The sequence below is a fragment of the Pygocentrus nattereri genome, chromosome 11, assembly GCF_015220715.1.
Source record: "Pygocentrus nattereri isolate fPygNat1 chromosome 11, fPygNat1.pri, whole genome shotgun sequence".
NCBI lineage: Eukaryota > Metazoa > Chordata > Actinopteri > Characiformes > Serrasalmidae > Pygocentrus > Pygocentrus nattereri.
In genome coordinates this window covers 31894084-31917344 of record NC_051221.1, presented here as the reverse complement: position 1 = coordinate 31917344, position 23261 = coordinate 31894084, and the positions used below count along the sequence as shown (strand labels likewise).

The following is a 23261-nucleotide window of genomic DNA, read 5'->3' as shown; positions in this document are numbered from 1 at the left end:
AACTGCCTTGAGCCAACTGTAAAGTTTGGTTGAGGAGGAATAATGCTACGGGGTTGTTTCCAGGGCTTGGCCTAGACTGCTTAGTTCCAGTGAAGAGAAATTTAATGCTTCAGCAGACCAAGACATTTTGAACAATTGTACATTTAACTGTGTGGGAACGGTTTGTTTTCTGTTCCAACATTAATGTGTCCTATGCATGTAACAATGTCAGACAGTGCTGTACCTCTGGGTCAAACTCAGTGTTGCTGTTGCTCTCCACCAACATGTTGACTTTCTTCTCCTTTTCTTCTCCAAAGCGATGTCTATAAAGGTGTAGTGGTGTGGAAGAACTTGACTGGCCTGCACAGAGCCCTGACCTCAACCCCACGGAACACCTTTGGGAAGAACTAGAACGGAGATTTCAAACCAGGACCTCTTGTCCAGCATCAATGTCTGACACTCTCCATAATATTGTAGAAACCTTCCAGAAGAGTGGAAGCTGTTATAACTGCAAAGAGGGGACAGACTGCATATTAATGCTTATGGATTTAGAAAGGCATGTCATAAAAACTCCTGTAAGTGTAACGGACCTGGATTTAGCGCAACACGCACGTATGTGAAATATTGCATAAAAAACATTGCATAAATAGTTTTGATATTATTTTTAAAATGCAGCACTACTGTTTTTTTCTTTATTCCAACTGCTTACACAGCTGAAAAAATAAGTATCTTGACATCGTTTGTCTTGAACATTTCTTGAAGTATCGCGATATTGTATTTTTTTCATCTCGCACATCTATAAGGGCTACAGGAGTGTATTTTGGCTTATTAATGGTTATTAATATTATAAGCTCTGGGTCCAGTGGCCTCCCAGCAGCAGCGTCGTCCAGCTCCACAGTCTTATCAGAGCACCACTACCAGATCCGCACCGATCTCGGGTTACTCTGGTGTTTTTGCGTTTCACAGTCTCTACTCCGCCATTAGGTTGCGTATCTCCTTCAGCAACCGCGCCTCTCTGAGAAGCTGGAGTGAGGTGCTGTCGAGTCCTTCCGTAGTCAGACGTGGCGTCGCCGGGTCCTCGGAGCAGCGGTGGTCGTACAGTTTTCTCCCAGCTCACAACTTCACTCAGGGAGCCCTGGCGTTCGTACCTGTCTCTCAGGTGAGAGTGCAGTACGTTCTGTTTAGATCCAAGAGAGCAAGTGCCTCGCAGTGTCCAGTTAGACTGGCACTGCCTGCTTTAGTTAAAGCTAGTCAAATTGACGAGCTCTACCTGGATGTGTTTGACACCGCTAGCCTGTTAACGTTAGCTCATTGACGTGATTTTGTCTGTTAATGTAAAATTGCTTCAAGTATTTCCAAAGATACTGGAGGTTTGAGCAGTATTTGGGCATATGGTTTTAATTTGCCATTAAGTTGCCTTTGAAGCCAGAGGGCTAACCTAGCTAGCTAGCTAGCGAAGGAGGTTAGCCAATATCAGAACTGAGAGCTTAACGTTAGCTTGTTTGCTAGCTACAGAGCCAAAGCCGAAGGATGTCAGATTTAATTTGCTTTATTGTCCGCTTTTTAAATCTGCCAAGCAACGAGCTAACGTTACTTAACCACCCGTCGTGGAGTCAGTTAATTGGGCCAGCTCTGCTCAGTTTCATTCACAGCTCTCGTGTACAGCAATAAATGGCTAAACATAGCAAGCCAATAGTGAGTAGCGCTGACCTCCTTTAACGAATAGCCTAATATGAACGCCTCTGCTCGTTTGGTGTAGAGTTTAATTCATTCACTTTAAATAAGAACAAAGGGGCTGTGTAAAAATAGGCCTAATTACATTTAATGAGTGTTCTGTCTTGCATGCATGCTGAGTATGTTGCCCTGTGGATTTCACAGTGCTAGCATGCAGTGAAGAGACAACACCACCTCTGGCTCAATACCGAAGGAAAAAGTGTGTCATGATCCTTGTTTTCATGTGTATTGTGTCCTGCTGTGTTTCAGTTTCAGAACCTTTGCTGAACCATGTGGAGGAAGGCTGTGCTGGTGGCTCTGCTAGCCTTTGCAGTAGGGTACCTCTATCACACAAACCCAGAGCTACCAGAGTGCATGGTGCAGCTCGTCACCCAGTCCCTTCCCCAGTCACTTCTCTCCACACAGTATGAATCCAGTGCTCATTCTCTAGAAGAAGCCATCTCTAGGGCCTGGGAGAGCCTCATCACTGCTCCTACAAGACAATGGGGTCGAATAGCGGTTGGGTGAGTTTCTGGGACACGATGGACAAGTTAAAGAAGCAGATCCCTTTTTGCAGAGTTCCCTTTTTAGTCATGTTCTCCTTTTAGTTATGTTCATAAACATAATGAGGCTTAGTAGTAAATTGAGAAAGTCTCAAGTTTTTAAATGATGATGTGTACATGCAGAATGATTTAGTCCCCCCTGGTCTTTTCCCTCAGGGTAAATGCCTGTATTGACGTGGTGGTGTCGGGGGTAGGGTTGCTCCAGGCTTTGGCTGTTGATCCTGGATCAGGCAGCGATCATGATGTACTGCACTCAAAAGAAGACCTAAAAGAAACCTTCATTCACTACATGGAAAGAGGGGCTGCTGCAGAACGATTCTTCTCGGATAAAGAAGTATTTCAAAGGATTGCTCGGGCTGCTTCCGAATATCCTGGTGCCCAGGTAGATTTTTTATTCTAGTGTCATTTAGGGTTGGGCCCTTTGCTCACCTCTACAGCAGAGGATGTTGTGCTAACAGGACAGTATAATTACTGACAGGACAGCCCAACCTTTTTTTCTTACAATAGTCTAACCCAGTGGAATACCTGCCTTGTTCTGAAGGATGTTGTTTACAGACACCTTTTAATAGGTGGGGCCAGACTTGTTCATTCTGGTTTGTCCACATTGAATCAAAGCTGGCTTGATCAGTTTTATGATATTATTAGATTCATATGTGGCTAATTTTGGTATTTTCTTTAAAAGCAAAAAAGCGCTGGCCTGAGAGAGCTCAGACAGTTTTAATATTGAATGAAAGCTGCGCCCAGTGAGGATTGAGTTTCTGTGTCAAATGTAATTTTGCTGGGTTGACAGTAATTAATAGTTGTAGCAGTAGGCTCAGGCTAGGTGAAGCCTATTCCTTACATTACTCCATTTGTATTTGTGCTAAGAGTCTTGCTTCTCTGTGTGAGTCACCTGTGACTTCTCTAGCTTATGGTTAGGCATAGCTCTGGGGGTAATAAAATTCATATGTATAATGGAAGATATTCATAATCAGTGGCTTCCTGTTTTCTTCTTCCCTCCACTGTAGCTCTATGTGGGTGGAAATGCAGCTCTGATTGGGCAGAAACTCGCCTCTTATCCGGAGCTTGTGGTGAGTAGACTAATAATGCCACGTTTGCTTAAAGATTTGAGTGTAGATTTCCTGTATTAAACCTATAAAACATAGTAAATGGTATTGCACAACTTGTATGAACTAACGTTGACTATTTCCTTGTGGTTTGGTGGTTCTCTGTTTACATAACTGTGATTGTCACCTGTTTATCTGATCATTCTAAAGAGCCTGTCAGATTGTATTTGTCTTTTGTGTTTGTCTGTTCTACAAATCTATTACAATATCATTGTATGGTGTAGCATTTCCTGTTTTTAAAGGTAGTGGGTTTCTCATAGGTCCTCTTGTGTGGCCCTGTTGGGCCTAAACTGCACGAGATCCTGGATGAGCAGATAATAGTACCCCCAGAATCACTGCAGGAGACTGATGAATACCACCTCATTTTGGAGTACAAGGCAGGTCAGGATGTGCTCCTGTGTTCATCAACTCATGACTGTGCAAAAAGGCTTAGATGAGTAATGCGTATTACTTGGTCGAGTAAGAAATTTGCCAATGTTAACTTATTGATCATTCTACTAAAATGTATGTGTTTCTTGATATTGTAATGTTGCGACTTGCTTTTGTAAGTCAGATGTTGTTCTAGACTGTTTTCACAGCGCTATACACTGCATCTCTGTAGTCAGTAGTGTGAACTGTTGGACTATGTGTGCTTAGGGGAGCAGTGGGGATCGACCAGAGCTCCTCAGGCCAACCGCTTCATCTTCTCCCATGATGTGTCCAATGGCGAGATGAGTACCTTGGAGACTTTTGTGGCTAGTTTGGAGGAGTTCCAACCTGGATTGGTGGTGCTTTCTGGGCTCCACATGATGGAGGGCATGGGCCGGGAGCTGTGGGAGGACAGACTCAAAGAGGTTTGTATATTTGAAAGACTCTGGCTGTGCTGGGATTGCAGATTTTTGATGAGCTCAGACCATTGTTTGCTGTAACATTGACACTGTGGCATATTGTACACCAGGGTATCAGAGTCCTGGGCCACATAGTGCAAAATATGTAGTGGGCTTAGAATGATAAAATTCCATCTAAATGTTTCATCAAAATTGAGTAATGTACATGTAGTAAACAGTTTATTGCTGTGGTGAATTTAAATTTATTTATTTATTTAAAAGGATCATATTGTCTGTTTAAGTATGGCAAAGTAAAGGTTCCTTCTTTAAAATGGTGTACGGTGTTGGCGTTAAATGGTCCTATCTGCAACAGCCAAGCAGTGCAGCTAATCAATATGAGAACCCCTTCACAATTTTTGTTTTACCCATGTGCCCAAGCTCAGCAGTAAGCTGTTTGCTAGGCTTAGTAGCTTGTCTGCGAAGCCTGGTTAAATGACCCTTTAGACTTTTTAAATGATTTGATATGTAATCATAATAGCACAAAGTAATATGAAAGGGTAGTAATACTGCCAGCTGACCAACTCACTTTATAATATAGGTTTATTCAAGCAGTTATTTAGTGAGCAATTGCTAATGTTTACTAATCAGATTGATAGCCACCTATCTAAATCTATCTAATGCTAAATTCAAAAATCAGTTGTTGATCAGCTAATATTGGCATTTTGTAAATTCTTATTTGCTTAAAAAATAAGTTTGCTTAATTTAGTGTTTATCTTCTGTTTCTAAATTTAGTTATTTAGTCATCTAGCTAAGTAATATCCTGCAGAATGACCTGATCTTTAAACCAGCAAGCTAGCTACAAGAGTAGCCAGTTGTATTAGGTAGTTAAAATGATTTCATACATTTAACTTGAGACTTAAGATAACTGCAGGGAAACAGTGGCAGTGAAATATAGGTACAAACATCACAGAGAGAGAGAGAGAGAGAGAGAACACAGTGGCAGAGAGATAATGATGTAGCACAACATATGTCATTGTACTGCTGTTCTTATATACATGTAGTGTACATAGCACATTACATACATAGTAGTAAAATACATTCCCTAGTAATGAATACATCACACTGATGTAGTACAATCAGTATATACTGTGAAATTAACCTGGTCTGATGCTTATATCTTAATATTTCTCATCTGAATGTTTGTCAATATGCTCATGTCATTGAGCAATGTATTACATTGTTCATACCAAAATGCCTGTAATTATGCTTTTGTATGTTTAATGCATTTTAAGAATTCATGAGGATAGAGTTTGAATTTTGAATAAAAAAAAAAACACAGTTGTAAAAGAGCGTTCTCAGAATTGAAAGCTTCTTTCTATGTTTGATTTATTCCAGAAAAGACTATTTCCAAATATCCTAAGATTAACATTCAGTGGTCAAAAATATTTCAAGACACATTGACTTTGTAAAGACATGTGGATGATTGTATTGGATAAGCGTTTTTTGAAAGTGAACTCTTTGACCCTTAATATTTCAAAACTACACTGAATGCAGATAGAATCTTGTAATTTGAAGCTGATGAGTTGCAAACCACTGTTCAGTTTCTCTGTCTCCCTGAGCCTGAAGGTGTGTTTTGTCTGTTACTCTGCAGGCAGTGGTTGCCATCTCTGATGTCCGTAACGAGGTCCCCATACATCTAGAGCTGGCCAGCATGACTGATAAAGACTACATGAGCAGCATCATGAAGGAGGTAAATGTGTAGGTTTAGCAGAAATTACTTACACTCCTTATGTATAGATTAGAAAGTAGCACAGTAGAGACTGATGTGTGTGAGACACTCATATTGTCAACCTAAGCCAAAACTAAACATGATTATCATATATAGTTATTCCCCTGAAGTCAAACTTGCATCAAAGCTGTTAGGTGAAGGTGAGAACACTGGATTGAGGGATTTCATTGAATTGTTCTTTTATGTGATCTGACAGCTACCACAGCTAGTAGTACCTGCCACTATTGCCTTACTTGCTGTGGCCACTCAACATGCATACCACATTCAGTATTGTGGGCTCTTCTGTTAGCAGGTCATGCCCATAGTCAACTCCATCGGGCTGAATGAGCAGGAGTTGCTGTTTCTGTCACACGCTGGAGGGGGTCCTCACTCTGACCTCGCTGCTTGGGACGGCATACCTGATGTGGGCCGTGTCACTGACATCCTCCTGTGGGTCCTGGAGCAGCACGGCAGGGCTGACCCGGAGTCTGAGGCTGATCTGACCCGAATTCATTTCCACACTCTTGCCTACCACATCTTGGCTACTGTGGACGGTCACTGGGCGAACCAGCGGGCAGCAGTAGCAGCTGGGGCACGTGTGGCCAGCAGTCAGGCATGTGGCCTACAAGCTGTGGATGTTAGCAAGGTGGTGGTCAAAGCACCACTGAGCTTCTACAGCTCTTTTTCTGAGCCTAGAGAGAGCTTGGTTTTGGACCCATCCAGTCCAGTTACTGTGTGGAGAAGAGGAAATGTGTCCTTCTATCTGAGTCCAGTACTGGTATGTAAGCAACCACTCCGGACAGTTGGGCTGGGGGACGCTATCTCCGCAGAGGGACTGCTGTACTCTGAGATTGCATCCCAGTCACCGTCTGAGCAGTAAGTCAGTACTGACAATCACTCCATAAGGTCCCAGTTAAATTTTTTTTTTAAAGACTAAATCTGTTCTTGATGCTGTCTTCAATTGCTAGCTGCTAAGCGTCTAACCAGCTGGATGGATCCTCCTTGCATTCAGCCCTCATTGCAAGCAGTGCTTGCTGACAAGAACAGTGGGGGGGGGAATCATGCTTTTCAAGAGTATAGGAATATTTTTTTTTAGTGATTAAAATTGGTGCGCCGTCTTCTCCTCAGCAGTATTTGTTGCTGAATACTGTACTTTTTTTTTTTCCCTCCCCTCCTCCACACACATTGTTTTTTACCTCTGCTGACTACTACAGTGAAGAGATGTGAAATCTCACCTGCCTTTGAACATGATGCAGAAACTCTGAGCTGCTATGGAACATGGAGAAAAAAATCCTTTAGATTCCTGTAGAACCCCAACATGAGAAATATCTTAACCAAAGCTAGGTTAATTATAGCCATACCTGTTGCTTAACCATGAACCTGACAAACACTTTTTTTGTGGAATTGTGCAACCCATGGCAGTCCCAGTCCAAGTTTTCTGATTCCTCTAGCAATATGTACGTGTTGTGTACAAGGTAAGAGTGATTTAAAGGAAGTTACAAGTTTTCCTTTTTTATTACTTCCTGGCAAGGTTATCTTAAAGGTTAGAGACAATATTTTATTGTGATCAAGTGAAGACTGTTTAACCCACTCTGTGAACACAGTTAATCAAATTAACATCTCACTACGGTAAAACTGGATAGTCAAAAGTGCCAGGTTCTTACTAAAGTTGAACTCTTGTGGTTACTGAAATCGTGATGTAACTGACACGTCTTAAATGTATGGTAATTCATGTATTAGTGGAAATCCAGGGGGTAGGGTGAGGGATTGGAAGCAATTAAGTCTTTTGCTTTATAATTTGTTTTTAAGGACTTGCACCAGCACAACCTGTAAATATTTGCAACACATGCTTCATCTTCAACATTTGTTATTTCATTTATTCAATTAGTCTGGAATACAAGATGTTTGCCTTTTTATACTGAATATACATTCAACCTAAGGGGAGTTAAGTGTTTTGTCAATACCTTCTCCTTTCCAGACATGTACTGTATGGGGAGAGGTCAGTGAAGACTTTGACAATTCTTTTTTCTGTAGGTCAAAAAATTGATTCATACATGTATAATGACATTGTTCAGTATCTCAGATGGTTCTAGCTGTAAGTTATGAGTAGAAATATTCTGCCATTAAGAGACTTTATGCATCATTATCTGTGACATGTATGTTCCAGCTAAATAAGAAAGTAGTTTGCCCTTTGATGCTGTGTAGTGTAATCAAAAAAGTAGGCTACATGACAAAAATACTCACTTCTTTACTAAATGTTAATTGGGTCATTTAGTCCAATTGGCTCTATCAGGGATTAAAAAGCTAGCTGTGAGTGAAGCAAGGAGGCACAAAGCATGCTCAGTATTTGGAATTTGGTGAGATGAATGCCTTAAGCAACATAAACCTGTCAGTGGGTTTCATATTTAATGTTCAACAAGAAGATACCTTCTTTTTTTAAAATCTCTTTTCCTTTGAGAAGGTACAGTCTTCTGCAGCTGTTACTGAAAAAACTTGACTGACTTCATAGACTTTTCTCATTTGTACTGTACTCTTCTACAACACTCCGTCTCAGTAGGAAATACAGCTTGGTCTGGTTGACCCAGCTGTGATCAAGACTGGTCTCTAAATGTGTGTTTCACAGATATGGATTAGGTCTAGCCTTGAGTAAAATTGCAGTGACTATTAAAAATTATATTTTGGCTAGGCTTATGTTTAGCATGTTTTGGGAAACTGGCCCTAAGAGTTAGTGTTTAGACAGCATTTCAGGCTCTGGCTGTTGGTCAAGAGTGTATTTGTGAATGTAGGTTGTACAGATTATGATCCTGGACTATAAGGCCATGGATTTGCCCCCCACGTAAGCCCTAGAAAAGCCTTCTTAAACAGAGATGCTTGATGCATATATTAGGCATGGTTTAGTTTGAGACACCAGCCCTTAAACATCACTTCATATTAAGGCAGCATTCTGTGGCAGAAAATTAGTTTGCACAAAATGTGACATATGCAAAGTCTTAAAGTAAAAGGGCCTTTAAGAGGCCCAGTGTCCTATGACAAAAATAGAAATATTTAGCTTGGTAACTTGGTTAGATTATTTTTTATATTAATAAAATATTTGTTGATCCTACACAATGTCTTTGTGTCTTTTTTTTTTAAATAATGGATGTGCAACTTTGGTAAACTGCATTTTAATTCATAAAACCATTACAAACAGGAAGCGGACCTTCACCTAGCTTTATATACAGCGGTTGGAAAAAGCTAAATGATTAATCTACATTAATGTAATGCATACTTCCATTAAGGATCCAAAAGGACCCACTTACTTTAGTTTCCAGAAATTACATTTAATAACATCAAATATCAAGTAGAATAGTATGGCTGTGTATAAGAAAAAGTAGCAAGTGATATTTTTGTGCTCCATACAACAGTAAAGACTATAGCTTAAAGCTGCATTTGATAACTCAAGCCTCTGGGTGCCATTCCAGTTCTAGTCTGCCATATTTCCACTGACCACTGTAATACCTTCAATATGTTGAATGTTTACAGATTCACAATTTCTGACTTGATTTCCTTTCATTTTTCTTTTCTTATGATCTCCACATTAAATGTTGACCAGTTGTTTTAAATATGTTGTTCAGTGAAAGCATGGCAGATTATAACTAACCCATATGGCTTTGCCCATTTCTAATTTACCTAAAAAAAACAAACTCCCGTACAAACAATATTCCTTCCAAAATATTACTATACATTCATAGGACACAAATACTCTTAAGTGTGTTTTTGCAACCCAGTCCAGACCCCAGAAGATCCACGCTATTGCTCTGGCTTGGTTCCTAACACACTTGAACCTTGTGAAAACCTGCCTGAGGTGTGCACTGATGGATCTCCAAGCACTGGGTTGGGAAACACAACTCTACTGTTTACAAAGTTTTCTTAGTGCCTGATAACCTCTATTCAGCCACTGTTCTGGATTTGCTCTTCTTCTTTTCTTTGGCTTTGGGAGGCTCTGCTGCTTCCTCGACGTCATCTTCTGCTTCAAGCTCTCCTGGTGGCTCCGTGGGGGGAGAAGGGGCACTCTCCACATCTGGCTCTGGTTCTTGAAGGAGAAAAAAAACTTTTGGATGGACAGAACTTGAGGGATGCACTAAACAGACTAACGTATAGAACAAGACACAGTATGTACCAAAAAAAAAAAAAAAAAAGCACAAATGGTGAAGCTGCCTTTACATATGTCATTTTAGTTCATTTTATTCTTACGCTCATTTTGTGGCTTTCAAGTATTTTTTTAATATCCAAATTTAAGTCCCATGTATTGCTATTAAAATAAGTTATGATCATAAATACAATGAAGAGATTAAAAAAAAAAAACTAGGGGCAGTCTAATAAGTCCACACTTACAACATAATGGACAGCATTAAGCAAGCCTTAATGATGGTGGAAATCATGAAGAGAACACAACAATTAAAACAATGTTCAACCAGCATGAGACAGGCAGAGGAGTGCAAGCAGGCTTCCTAGAATTCTAAGCTGCTGTACCTGTACCTGCAGCTAGCTGCATGCTCTTGCTGTAGCCAGCAGCAGAGGACATGGCCTGGCCCAGAGCTTGATTGGTGCCTAGTGGCTGCTGAGAGGAGGTGACCTTGCTGGAAGAGGAGCGCTGACTGTTTTTGGATTCTTTGCCTGGTTTAGACCACAATAAGTTCTCACCAGCCTGCAGGGCTGCACCCATCTTCTGAGCCATTTCGATAAGCTGAGGAGAGAGGAGGTGCTTTTAGAGCAGTGAAAAATGGAGAACATGCATGTTTAAAATTTCATTTATGGCACTAGGCTGACACTCTTATCCAGAGCGACTTACAATTTGATCAGTTTACACAGGTAGGCACAAGTAGTGTTAGGAGTCTTGCCCAAGGACTCTTATTGGTATAGTGTAGGGTGCTTGTCCAAACAGGGGATTGAACTCCAGTCTACAGTGTAGAAGGCAGAGGTGTTACCCACTACACTATCCAACCACCGTGTTGGATAAACACTGCATAGTGATGGATACAAAGACGCAGAGTATCTGCACTCTGGTATGTTGGTGGACAGGCACAGTAGCAAAGGTGAATTACTACAGGTCTGGAAGAGGGCACATTTATGACAGTATATTATCGCATTTTCTTAGGGCTTAATTCGTTCAGCTGTGTTTTTCTAGGGATGACATTTTGATATGTGTAATTATCTAAAGCATGTAACAATGTCAGACAGTGCTGTACCTCTGGGTCAAACTCAGTGTTGCTGTTGCTCTCCACCAACATGTTGACTTTCTTCTCCATGTCTTGGTATTGCTGCAGTGCTGCCTTCTTGTCTCCCTGATTATACAGCAACACCGCAAAATTGAGATTCACCAGAGGGTTGGAGCTGTGAATGGAGATATCAACACTCAGTCACTTTAAATCAGTTTTGTGCTAGCACTTGTTAAACTGCTGCAGTTAACCTGCAAAGATTTAAAAGACATACACATCTAGTTGAACAGCTTGTTCATAGGACCTGCGTGCATTGTCTACATCATCCAGATTGGTCAGAGCAACTGTTGAAAGACAAATGAAGCATATTAACAAAAAACAAAGTTAACACAAAGCAACAGAGCAAAAAAATATGGATAATTTCTCTTTCCCCTTAATTTAGTCATGTCCAATTTCCCCTGCTAGCCAGGTCTCCTGCTTCCTAGCTGGGAGGCTGAAGGAAAGTACAAACTTCCTCCAACACTATATTGCCAAAAGTATTCACTCACCCATCCAAATCATTGAATTCAGGTGTTCCCATCACTTCCATGGCCACAAGTGTATAAAACCAAGCACCTAGGCATGCAGACTTCTTCTACAAATATTTGTGAAAGAATGGGTCACTCTCAGGAGCTCAGTGAATTCCCGTGTGGTACCGTAAGAGGGTTCCACCTGTGCAACAAGTCCAGTCGTGAACTTTCCTCACTACTAAATATTCCACAGTCAACTGTCAGTGGCATTATAACAAAGTGGAAGCGATTGGGAACAACAGCAACTCAGTCAATCGCTACAGACCTCCAAACTTCATATGGCCTTCAGATTAGCTCAAGAACACCATAGACAGCTTCATGGAATGGGTTTCCATGGCCAACCAGCTGCCTCCAAGCCTTACATCACCAAGCGCAATGCAAAGAGTTGAATGCAGTGGTGTAAAGTGCCGCCACTGGACTCTAGAGCAGTGGAGACATGTTCTATGGAGTGTCACGCTTCTCCATCTGGCAATCCAATGGACAAGTCTGGGTTTGGGGAACATTTTGGGGGGCCTCTTCCTGTTCCAACAAGACTGTGCACAAAGCAAGGTCCATAAAGACATGGATGAGCGAGTTTGGTGTGGAAAACCTGCCTGCACAGAGTCCCGACCTCAACCCGATAGAACACCTTTAGGATGAATTAGAGCGAGACTGTGAGCCAGGCCTTCTCGTCCAACATCAGTGTATGACCTCACAAATGCGCTTCTGGAAGAATGGTCAAAAATTCCCATAAACACACTCCTAAACCTTGTGGAAAGCCTTCCCAGAAAAGTTGAAGCTGCAAAAGGTGGGCCGACATCATATTAAACCCTAAGGATTAAGAATGGGATCTCACTCAAGTTCACATGCGTGTGAAGGCAGACCAGTGAATACTTTTGGCAATATAGTGTAGAAGCCAACTGTATCTTTTTTGCACTGCTGCACTTCTGCTCACACAAGGCAACTAGACAATTTGTTTATGTCAGCTAAAAGATGCCTGCATTAGCTAGCGTTGTGCTAAGTGATTCTACCCACCCAGAGAGAACGCAGCAGAACAAACTCCCAGACCCCATTTCAATTCTTTTTTCAACATGCCTTGCCTTTGCCCACTTCCACTCACCATTCAGATATGCATCACACTTACACAAGTGGCTACTTGTCTCAGAAGGGGAGGAGGGGACAGTGAAGAGCTGACTGCCCTTAGCAGGTTAGCATACATTTCCTTTTTTGTTGTTGTTTGCTGTGTAAGCTTTAGCATGCTTACTAGACAGCTGAATAAAGTAGTGGAGTATCAGCAGTAGTTTGTAACCTAAAGCCTAACAAATTTAATGCTTTGAAATATTAAGCATTTCAAAGTAGATCACTGACACTGACAGCATTTTGCATCATTATTTTTGGGTTTGAAAAAGAAAATACATCAGGTCACAATGATTTCTGGGCAAATTATGCTGCTGAAGTCAGCTAAAAGACTTGAGCAATGGAACAGCTCTTAATACGGCATCTGGGATTCCCCCAAGAGGAATAATGGGGCTAAGTGGACAGGGGCTTCTTAAAACTGTCGTTGAAACGGGCAGCCAACCTCCCAATGATAGAGCCAACGCTTAGATGGTTGAGCCACTGTGGACCATTTCTACTGACAGATTATGCCTAGTCCTAGACTAAACACAACTTTTTGTTTAAGATTTAGATCTTATAGAGACAATAAATAAACAAACAAACAAACAAACCTTTTACTACTTTACAAGTTCATGTGTTTGAATGTTTATATGTTTATTACTGTGTATGTTCAGAACATTTAAAGTTCACAGTAAAAGCAGGATGAAGGGAACAGTGAATGTTTACCTGCCAGGAGCATGTAAAGCTCTCCCATGCGTGGATGCAGGTTAATGGCAGCACTGAGGAAGTGGAAGGCTGAGGCGTACTGCTGCATGGTGAGGTGCACCAAACCCAGATTATACAGAATTTTCCAGTCAAATGGAGACAGGTAGTTTGCTCTCTTCAGACAGCTTATAGCCTGAGAGAAAGAAAACAACAACAACAGGAAGAACAGAGGAAGACAGAAAATAAGGCTGAAGGCTGGGAAATTAGGCTGGAGGAGAGACAAGAAGTTGTCAGGTTACGAGTTATAATTAGTCACTTGATGACACAGAATAGAATTCTATGAAACTCACAGCTACATATTTCTTCTTGCCAAAAAAGCACATGCCAATGTTGTTCCAAAGTGGTGGGCTTTCAGGCACAGCAAATGCTGCCACACGATATTTATTCATGGCCACGTCAAAATCCCCATGTGTCTGCATCATACTGCCTGCTGCCAGGATGGCCTGCGGGAAACGCACACAGAGACTTTCATATTGCTGAATTTGGGGGCTCAGAATAACTTCAAAGGGAAGACATCAAACTGGAAGTGCAAGGAGTTTATGTCTAGGTTTACCCACCTTGTAATTGTTTGGGTCATATGTCAGTGCATTCCCAAGATGTTCAAAGGCTTTCTGATATTTACCGAGCTGAGAAAAAAAATACATAAATGTTTTGCATGTATATTCTGAGCACCTGAAGTCTCAACATACAATCCCAAGAACAGGCCTACAAGGTGCCTGATGAAACTGACCTGCATGTACAACAGCCCCAGTGTGGTCAGCAACTCTGTGTTCTCTGGGGAAAACCTACAACAGATGAGCAAAGTTCCTTAATGAAAGTGTCCATAATTCTGGACAAACAATGGACTAATTGAAGGCCAATTTTATGGTAAAACTGAAAAAACAGTACATTGTGTGACCCTGATGCAAAACTGCCTGAAACAAGGTTTTTTTTGTTTAAAAAATGCCCATTATTAAGGGCTAATTATATAAACACAAACCAAGCAATGTCCTAGACTACGATTGTAAAAGGTGCAACATAATGCATTTTCAAGTTTGCTCTACTAATTTTTAAGACCTTCATTCAGATGCAAACCCAGAATGAGCGTTTTTATGAAGGTGGGCGATTGGCCAAATATATAACACCACGAAACATTTTCACGGAACACGATATGCATCACAGTATAACTTCCTGAGGTTAGATTAGTTTGAGCAGAGCAGACTAGTCAGATCACGGCAGAGAAAAAGCCCCAGTACTGCCACATTTAAGAAACATCATAAAAATATCATAAAAAATAATAAGTACAATGTTTCTCAGCAGTGCTTCAATGTTTCAAAGTGAACCTCATTAAATCCAGTTAAAAGGGACTAATTAAACTGTCTTTGTAATAAAACATGCAGTGTTACGTAACTACTCATGATGTCCATGATATGCTTAGAAAAGCACAATGTAACATAATGTGATGTAATTAGTTGTAAGTATCATAACATTGCCCCCCCCCCCTCCACTTTAACCATGTCAGCAGGTATAAGGCATTTTTGAAGGGCCCTACTGTTCAGATGCCATTTCAAATGTGTTAAAATTCTAAACAGTTTTTGTTTTATATGCAGTAATGTTCACACAACAGTGTAGTTCAGGAGAACTGGGTTTCGTGTCCAGTCTAGAATGTTGGTCCAGGAAGTCTAATAAGTCAAACTGGGACAAATTTTGCATCTTGTCAGAACACTATGAAGACAATCAAAACATGCAACAACTTGCTGTCTGCACCATCATCTTCTTGCAACATCAGATTTTTCTTCTAACTTTGTATCTGACTGCAGCCCTTCACAGCAGGCTGTTAGTTATTCATTCTGGCTCAGAGGGAGAGCAGGAGGGGCGCGGTTCTTTCTTCTGTCTGGTTGAAATCAGCAGAGAGAAGGAAGAGGCGCACAGGCGCTTTGCTTCGGGACCCCCCCCAGCTCCGCTCATTAAAGCACATCCCACTGTTCGGTGTTACTAATTCATCTGCTCTACAGGAGGGCTGCAGTAATGATGAGAACACACACTGCGCTCGCTGGAGCTCCTGTGCCCTCACGTATTTACTCTCCCTGCATCCCTCTGATATCTGAGCCAGAGCCGAGGAGCTGAGACTGTGTGAACAAGGAGCCAAGATGCAACAACTTCATGAAGTCATTTCCTTTTCTCTTTCTGCGCTTCACAGAACAGTCAATAAGAGCAAAGTCAACACTCTTAATCAAACATTAGGGTTCGGAGGGAGGAAAATATTAGTGATTCCTTTTGAGGTTTCATCCAGTCAATAAGTAAATTCTGTTTAAGGGGAGACTCTGATCACGTGCAGAGAAAGCTGCTTAAAGGAGAGGCGCGTGTCCTTAGGGAGGTCTGCTGAATGTGCTGAGAAATGGAGAAAGAGAGTTAGAGTGTCACAGTCAGCCTGTAAATGTGATTAATTACAGCGATGGCTCCGTTTCTCACCCCAGCATGCTGTGTGGCCTCAGGCGTCTTATTGGAGCTGTCGCAGAGACAACAGCCACTTGCTGTGAATCTCTCTGGGCATCTTAGGTTGATCTCAAAGTCTGAAATATGCCTCACGAATGAGTGTGCAGTCAAAACGTGCCAGACATGACTGCACTGTGCACGCCTTTGATGCAGTGCATTCTAGGTCAACTAGTACAAATATGGCTGTGCTCTGGTGAGGATGATTTACGTGAAAATCAATCTGAAACCACTTTTGGGTTTACCAAGTGAAACCAATGGGCTTAGCACAGTTCTTAGCACTTGCTATTAGAGCTGTCACGATAATGAAATTTTAGTTAACGATTAATTGTCTTAGAAACAATTGTGATTAATGACTGAATTGACTTTTCTTGTTCATTGTTCAATATTAAAAATGTTTACTAATGTTAACTAAGAGGCACACTACACTGTGGAAAATGATTTCAGTTAGCTTAAATAATTGTAATTTACTCAAATATTTGCGATTAGATGTTTATGTAATAATTGTGTCAGGCCGCCTTGCCAAATTATTTGTAAACCCAGCCAGAGGCGTCAACAAACAGACTCACTCCACTGCATTCTTGTAGATCTCTATGGCCTTTTCTGTGTCTCCCTCTAACAGGTAGATCTTCCCCAGCATCATGTAGGTCATGTCATGCTTGTTTTGCTGCAGCGCCATGTTGAGCTGCTCCTCAGCCTACAGACAAACCAAGGAGTCAAACACTACATCATATATCATTACAGCATTACATTACAGTAATGTTTATTGTTGTGGGTGACATTTTTTTTTTAATGGTAAAACCACAAAACTTGAGTGATTGTTAAAAGGGAATTTCACTGATATTCCATGTTTAATTCAAAAGTTAAGATGTAAACAAAATTGTTCAGGATGGTTTGATGTGAAACGCTCCTATCCAGAAATACTTAAAATTAGAATTGTTCACAGTGGTGGTGATATGAACCAGATTTCCAAATCTGGCTCAAAAATTGTCTCTAGTGCTGCTAAAAGCTACACAGGATGTTCAATTCTTTGTCTGATGTCACGAGTATTGTTTAATGATAGTTTGTGATAAATTTTTGGCTTAAAACATTTAAATCCATTCATGGCAAGAGGTGCATGCAGGGCATTTTAAGGCAAAATAACGTCCAAAAAATTTTCCCACTATTTTTTACCATTAATAACATTACACAAAAAAACTCAGATGTGTAGATTTATTAGTCATTACGAACAGCCAATATTTAATTATGTTAGCATTGTACCTCTGTTGCCTATGACCACCACTGTAAAGAAATCCAAGTCAGTTAGCATCTTTACAACACACCATTTCAAAGCAAAACACTGTGAATGTTTACATCTTAAGGACTGATTTATGCAGAACTTTTGAAAAATCACAGGCTTTGCACTCTTTTACCTTTTATGGCAGTCATGGTAGTGCATGATTAATAATGCAAGATTTATTCACATATTGATTAATCACAGCATGCAAAACTGGGGAAAACTTACACTCTTGAAGTCCTTGGTGTAGATGTAGCAAACTCCAAGATTGTGGTTGATCTCCTGCAGAGGGAGATAAAAATCAGATCCAACATAAGGTACACTGCACACTCTTGGAATCATAGTTAACAAACTGAAAAGTTAGTTTATTTTATACAGTATACACACTTTTTAGACATTGTAACAGTACATAGAAAGGTAAGATAATGAGAAGATTTTTACCCAGTCTTTCTGGTTGAGACGGGTTGCCTCATTGTAAACCTCAATAGCAGCTTTGTGCTTTCCTAACAGAAACCTAAATGCAAAACACACACTGATAAAAACATGGTCTCTTTTGTGTTCTGTATTATTCACAGTGCTAAGACTAGCATACTGTGAGCTGCACATACAAGTTTTTAGAAGTGAAAACTTGTATGTGTGACCCATCCTACCAAATTAGTTCAAACTGCAGTCCCACAGTAAAAAAATGTAAAGAACAATTAAGTATTCAGACCATAGATATTTATAATGTATTTAAACCCAATGCATTTATTGAGATAATAAATTAAATATATTCAAAATCATTATTTACAAAGTCCTGGTGAAGGGGTCCCAGTGGGGTCATAAGAATGGAGCCATATAACTTATCAAACTCAGTGAAGTATTTTGATAACTGCCGAACGGCTCCACCTAAAGGCCACGGACACCAGGATGATATTGATTATGAATTTCTATTGGATGAGCTCGCCTCACAGCGAGGAGGGCCTGAGTTTGATTCCCTGGCTGGGCGACTGGGGTCCTCTCTGTGTGGAGTTTGCATGTTCTCCCCGTGTCTGCATGGGTTTCCCCTGGGTCCTCCGGTTTCCCTCCCACAGTCCAAAGACATGCAGTTAGGCCAACTGGACATGCTACATTGCCCCTAGGTGTGAGTGTCTGAGTGGTTGTGTGTGTGTGTCTGTCTGTCTGTCCTGTGATGGCCTGGCGACCTGTCCAGGGTGCATCCTGCCTTCCGCCTGATGACAGCTGGGATAGGCTCCAGCACCCCCCACGACCCTGAGGGAGAAACGGCTTAGAAAATGTGTGTGTGTGTGTGTGTGTGTGTGTGTGTGTGTATTGGATAGAGAGCAAGCCAGAGTTTTTAACTGACCACTAAACTCTGAAGGCTAAGGATTTTTGGATATCAGGTCCAGTCAGTGAGTAGACTACTTGATTATTTTTCTGTCATTTCTGTGATACATATGCAGGTGTGTGTGGGGTGGCCTGAGGGGTTGGAAGAAAGGGAGCAGAGGAAGAGTGGGTTGCAAAATATTTTTAACCCCAAAAACGGTCTCACTACGAAAACGTAAAGAACCCCTGATTTATAGGGAACTGTCTATTTGGAGGTGGCTGTCACAAACCCTTACCAATGTCACATATATTTTTTTATCTCTTTTACAGCATTCTAAATTTAAAAAAAAAGTTTTTTGAACAAACTGCTGAATCTAAATGACTCATGATTGTTTTGTTATTGACAAAATGGAATGTTCAATCATTTCATAAAATAAACATAATTAAGGTATAGAGTCACTCCAAGTCCAAGTCAGTTAGATGTCCAAAATGTGCTTGGAACCAGTCGGCAGAATGATTCATCTTTTCTTGAATATATGTTTTTTTTCCGAAATCAGAGCATTAAAAGTGCTTTGTCTGCATTTTTAGATATTTCCCATTTTTTCCCATTCTGTCCTAGCCAGTTCTGGATGAAGATTATACAACACCAGCTGTGGCACTGTGCAAATCTATAAAACTTGGACAAAGGCTGCAGAGCTAAAAACAGCAACAACAGTCATCTTGAAGCTTGAATTTTGATGGTGCTTTTGTCCACTGTTAAGGCAACAGTATGTGTCTACAACACATAAAGTCTAACTGAACAGGTTAAGGCAAATGTGTGATGATTTTGGCAATAAGTTTACTTGTTAGTTGTTCTCAACATTATAAAAAACTATCAACAGTATTAAAAAAAAAAATCAAAATTCAATCACTAAACATGTCGATCTAATACATTTGGAGTGATGGAAAAATTCTGTAAATATGAAATTTTCATTAAGCGATCACTTTAAAAAGATAGTGCAGCATAGCAAGGTGCTTACAGGGAACGGGCTACTTGTTTGAGATTATCTGAGCTGGTGGGGTTGAGAATGGCACAGCTTTGGAACAGCTCGAGAGACTGCTGGATCTTCCCCTCCAGACGCAGGATCAGAGCTACACAGACGCAAAAGCACGTTATAGCAAACAGCTGTTAGTGCAGAGTTAGAAATGGGTACCACAAGACTTTTTTGAATCCTTGTTTCACATTCTACACCAGAGTAGAAGGCTAAGTCAACATGAACGAAAGCTGATAACATTAGTAGGCTCTGACACCTCTGACCTTGGACATACACAGCATATTCACACATGCCCTGAGTCTCCTGGAGTTGCTCTTTGATGATGGCCTGAGAAGACAGGAAATTAGTTAAACCTTATAAAGGGAAAAAGTAATATAAAATACCAGTGCAACTCATCCTTCTCTTTCACAACAAGTTGAGTGCAAAAGGCAAATGCCACCTTGTAAACATCCTACCTTGCAGGTCTCATAGTCTTTACGTATGTAGTGCAGATGAATGAGCCAGTTCCTTCTCTCCAGTATAGGAAGCTCTGGAGCTGAAAAACAAACACAGGCATATGAACACTGAGTGATTAATACTGTTTTACAAGCTACAGATTATGATGGAGCCTAGTGCCTCAGCCTGTTGGGGCAAATCTGATTAATTTCAAGCTCTTAGCAAAAGTCTAAATAAGAAATTAACTGTGCATAATAAACTAGTCATACATGTCAATGCGCTTTATACAGAGCCTAAAGCCTCAAGACACCTATTAACCTTTTGGAAGTATTGCCCAAAAAGCTATTCAAATAGTGAGAAAATTCTACATTTAGAGTAGTTTCATCTTACACATCAAGCATAGCTTAAAAAAGGAAAGAGTTACTTAGCTCAGGGTTCAAACTAAGTATCACATTTACTACTTAGTTCACACATAATCCAAAGTAGTTTGACACGAAAAAGGACACGCATGTTTTAGTGGCTGCTTCTGTCTGGCAGAAGGCACATTTTTCTGTCTCTCTGATAAGGAACACTGCTGTCGTGCTCCCTCCTCACTGCTGGAGACCATGTAAAGCTCCCCACTCCCAAACCCAACGGGCACCTCAACAAAGGAAGGCTCCACAGTGAGAGGCTGCATCTGCATCTTACTTAGCTTGCTCACAAAGCTGCTAGCAAAATCTGATTTCAAGCAGTTCTATTCCTGGCCAGACTTTTCTCTCTGAGCTGTAATCCTTTTCAAGGCTAAAAGGAAGCCGTGGAAGAAAATGCGGCCAATCAGCACCACCCACAGGATAAAGGAGAGAATGGCAGTCAAGGACACAGAAAAGCCTACACTTTCTTTCTGATTACTTCTCTGCACGCATCTTATCACGCCTCTTAAACACATCTTATCTTATCTTATCTCTGCTCTGCCTGAGATATGTATAGTTTGTGAGTTCAGACCATGCTTTCAACATAGTACTAGTATGAGGGAAGACATTTACATTTACATTTATGGCATTTAGCAGACGCTCTTATCCAGAGCGACTTACAGAAGTATAGAAGACTGATTGAGAGAAGGGGGAGAACTACTTAGAACTTGGCCTGGAGTTCCGGGTGTCTTCTGTCTATGGCTAGAAGGCCAGACCCCCCAAAACTCCAGGATGAACTCAAAAACTGTGCAGAAATCTGTTTTTCTAGAGTTGATTCTGAAGTGCGAAAACTTTGTCACAAGACCCGAAGGTGAGGATGTGAATTTATAGGGTGTTAGTTTGAAAGAAGGGGGGTTTCAGGCATGTTCCACCCCCAAAGCTCAGTTATAACATAACTCCATTAAGGAAAAACTAAGTTTTGTGAAACTACGGTAAGGCTGTAGTACCCCCCCTCTCTACGCACCCATAATGACAGAGCGTTGAGATCAGTCCATTAATAGCATGATGTGAAACATGTAACAGAGAAGTCAATCCTATAGTGCTGCACTTAATCAGGAAATGGGTACAGGCATGATCAGGGCCAGGTACAAACCTTTTCTGGGGCGCGGTTTCTTAGTAGGGTCAGTGGTCACGGGAAATGGAGCATCCTAAAGCAAATAACCAAGCACAGAAATAAATAAATATAATTGATTTAAAACTTTGGCACAGTATTAATAACCTTATTGAATGAACTCTTATTAATGCAAAACAATCATAATCAGCTCCCAGAAATTCCAAACCAATTTCACATATAATATCGACATAAAATCAGCCCTGCGAGGACAGAATAAGGAGTACAATTAAGCCGTGTATGATCATGGGGAGAGATAATGCAATTTAATTGTCATAAATGCAATTACTGACATAATTGGGGTGTACAGTAAGGCCTTATATGTTTCCTGGCACATAAGAATGGCTTTTCAGTGTAATGGATATTGAATATTTAAACGTGTTTGATATTCGGAGCTAACAGGTTCTCTCTCAACTCAACGCATTAGCTAACCTAGCCAGGTTAGCTAAGTTACAGAGGAGACATAATTGGCTAACTAGCTAACTCGTTCCAATCCGCTCCAACAACATGTAACTAGCTTAAACACTTAACCCGTTCACAAGTTAATGTTAGCTAGCTAGTTTAACTCACGCTACCACAATAAAAAAGAACAATTATCCGAGTGCTGTTATTAAAGAAAGCCACTCAGGCGTAAAGAGCAGCAGCAGGAGCAGCCTGGACACCGCAGACCACAGAAACGTTAAAGCGCAGCTAGCAGTCATGTTAGCTAACCGCTCTACAGCTCTCCGCTAAACAGCCCATCCGGACCGGTCTTATCCAGTACCCAGTCACTCTCATTTCGTGATGTTACTCCGCTGAAAGGCTCTTCAGCAACATTAGCTAAATGTTTCTCACCGGTTTAACGGTCTCCTCGTCGGCCATCCCTGCTGCTAAGGATAAGACACTTCCGCTTTCTACACGACTCCTTCAAACGCACAGCCGTTACCATAGCAACACTTCACAGCCTCTCTGCCGCGGCAACGTTAAAGAGGCACGCTTACCAGCGTGTGATCATCGCTGCTTTACGCTTATCCAGAGCGACTTACAAGAATCTAGAGAAAGTATCTTTGCTAGTTACCGATAGGTTAGAGAGAAAGCAGGTCCTGAGCGCAGATACTGCTAGAAACAAAAAAAACAGTCACTGTTGATACCCAGAGAAAAGGAGCAGAGTTCAACACAGAACTCTGTGCAATTCAATGCAATACAGTAAACTACAGTACACAGTGCAATACAATGAAATAAAATATCTAAGTGCAGCACAATATATTGCAACTTATATATTGCTTACAACTTGTGTTGCAAGCATGCATGCTGCCCTCCTACAGTAGCCTCTGAGTGAGATTTTATTGTTTAAAATCTAGGAATACCTCCAGATGTATCTGGAAGGTGGACATTTATTATATATGTATACGTCGTGTGTGTATGTGTATGTATATGTACACACACACACACACACACACACACACATATATATATATATATATATATATATATATATATAAGTCTGACAACTAATTAAGGTTAGTACTGTAGCACTAATGCTGGTCACCACCGCAGGCATATTCATTAGCCTCTAGATCAGTGAGTCTCTTAGGGACGGTTTCTATGACGCAGTTGCGTAAAGCATTCTGGGTACTG

General features: G+C 40.9%; 2 protein-coding genes across 4 annotated transcripts; one reads left to right on the top strand and one right to left on the bottom strand.

The window, feature by feature from the left end:
- The first annotated feature begins 881 nt into the window (after window positions 1–881).
- On the top strand, window positions 882–8158 carry adpgk (ADP-dependent glucokinase). 2 transcript variants are annotated; one of them, XM_037542818.1, is made up of 8 exons: window positions 882–1138; window positions 1963–2216; window positions 2412–2637; window positions 3263–3325; window positions 3622–3742; window positions 3998–4194; window positions 5819–5917; window positions 6246–8158. In XM_037542818.1, the coding sequence occupies exons 2-8, from the start codon at window positions 1984–1986 to the stop codon at window positions 6813–6815; spliced, it is 1509 nt and encodes a 502-aa protein (XP_037398715.1). In that variant the 5' UTR covers window positions 882–1138; window positions 1963–1983; the 3' UTR covers window positions 6816–8158. The 2 variants fall into 2 exon arrangements, with proteins under 2 accessions (XP_037398715.1, XP_037398716.1); XM_037542819.1 differs by having other exon boundaries at window positions 883–1138; window positions 6249–8158.
- A 925-nt stretch (window positions 8159–9083) lies between these two features.
- Window positions 9084–22612, bottom strand: bbs4 (Bardet-Biedl syndrome 4). 2 transcript variants are annotated; one of them, XM_017701200.2, is made up of 16 exons: window positions 22479–22612; window positions 21627–21681; window positions 20105–20184; window positions 19913–19976; window positions 19635–19746; window positions 17752–17824; window positions 17539–17592; window positions 16604–16731; window positions 14293–14347; window positions 14120–14188; window positions 13853–14005; window positions 13524–13695; window positions 11408–11477; window positions 11164–11308; window positions 10448–10661; window positions 9084–10007 (listed from the first exon to the last, which is right to left on the bottom strand). In XM_017701200.2, exons 1-16 carry the CDS (start codon window positions 22503–22505, stop codon window positions 9862–9864), a joined length of 1617 nt encoding a protein of 538 aa, XP_017556689.1. In that variant the 5' UTR covers window positions 22506–22612; the 3' UTR covers window positions 9084–9861. The 2 variants fall into 2 exon arrangements, with proteins under 2 accessions (XP_017556689.1, XP_017556690.1); XM_017701201.2 differs by having other exon boundaries at window positions 10454–10661.
- Window positions 22613–23261: the final 649 nt, after the last annotated feature.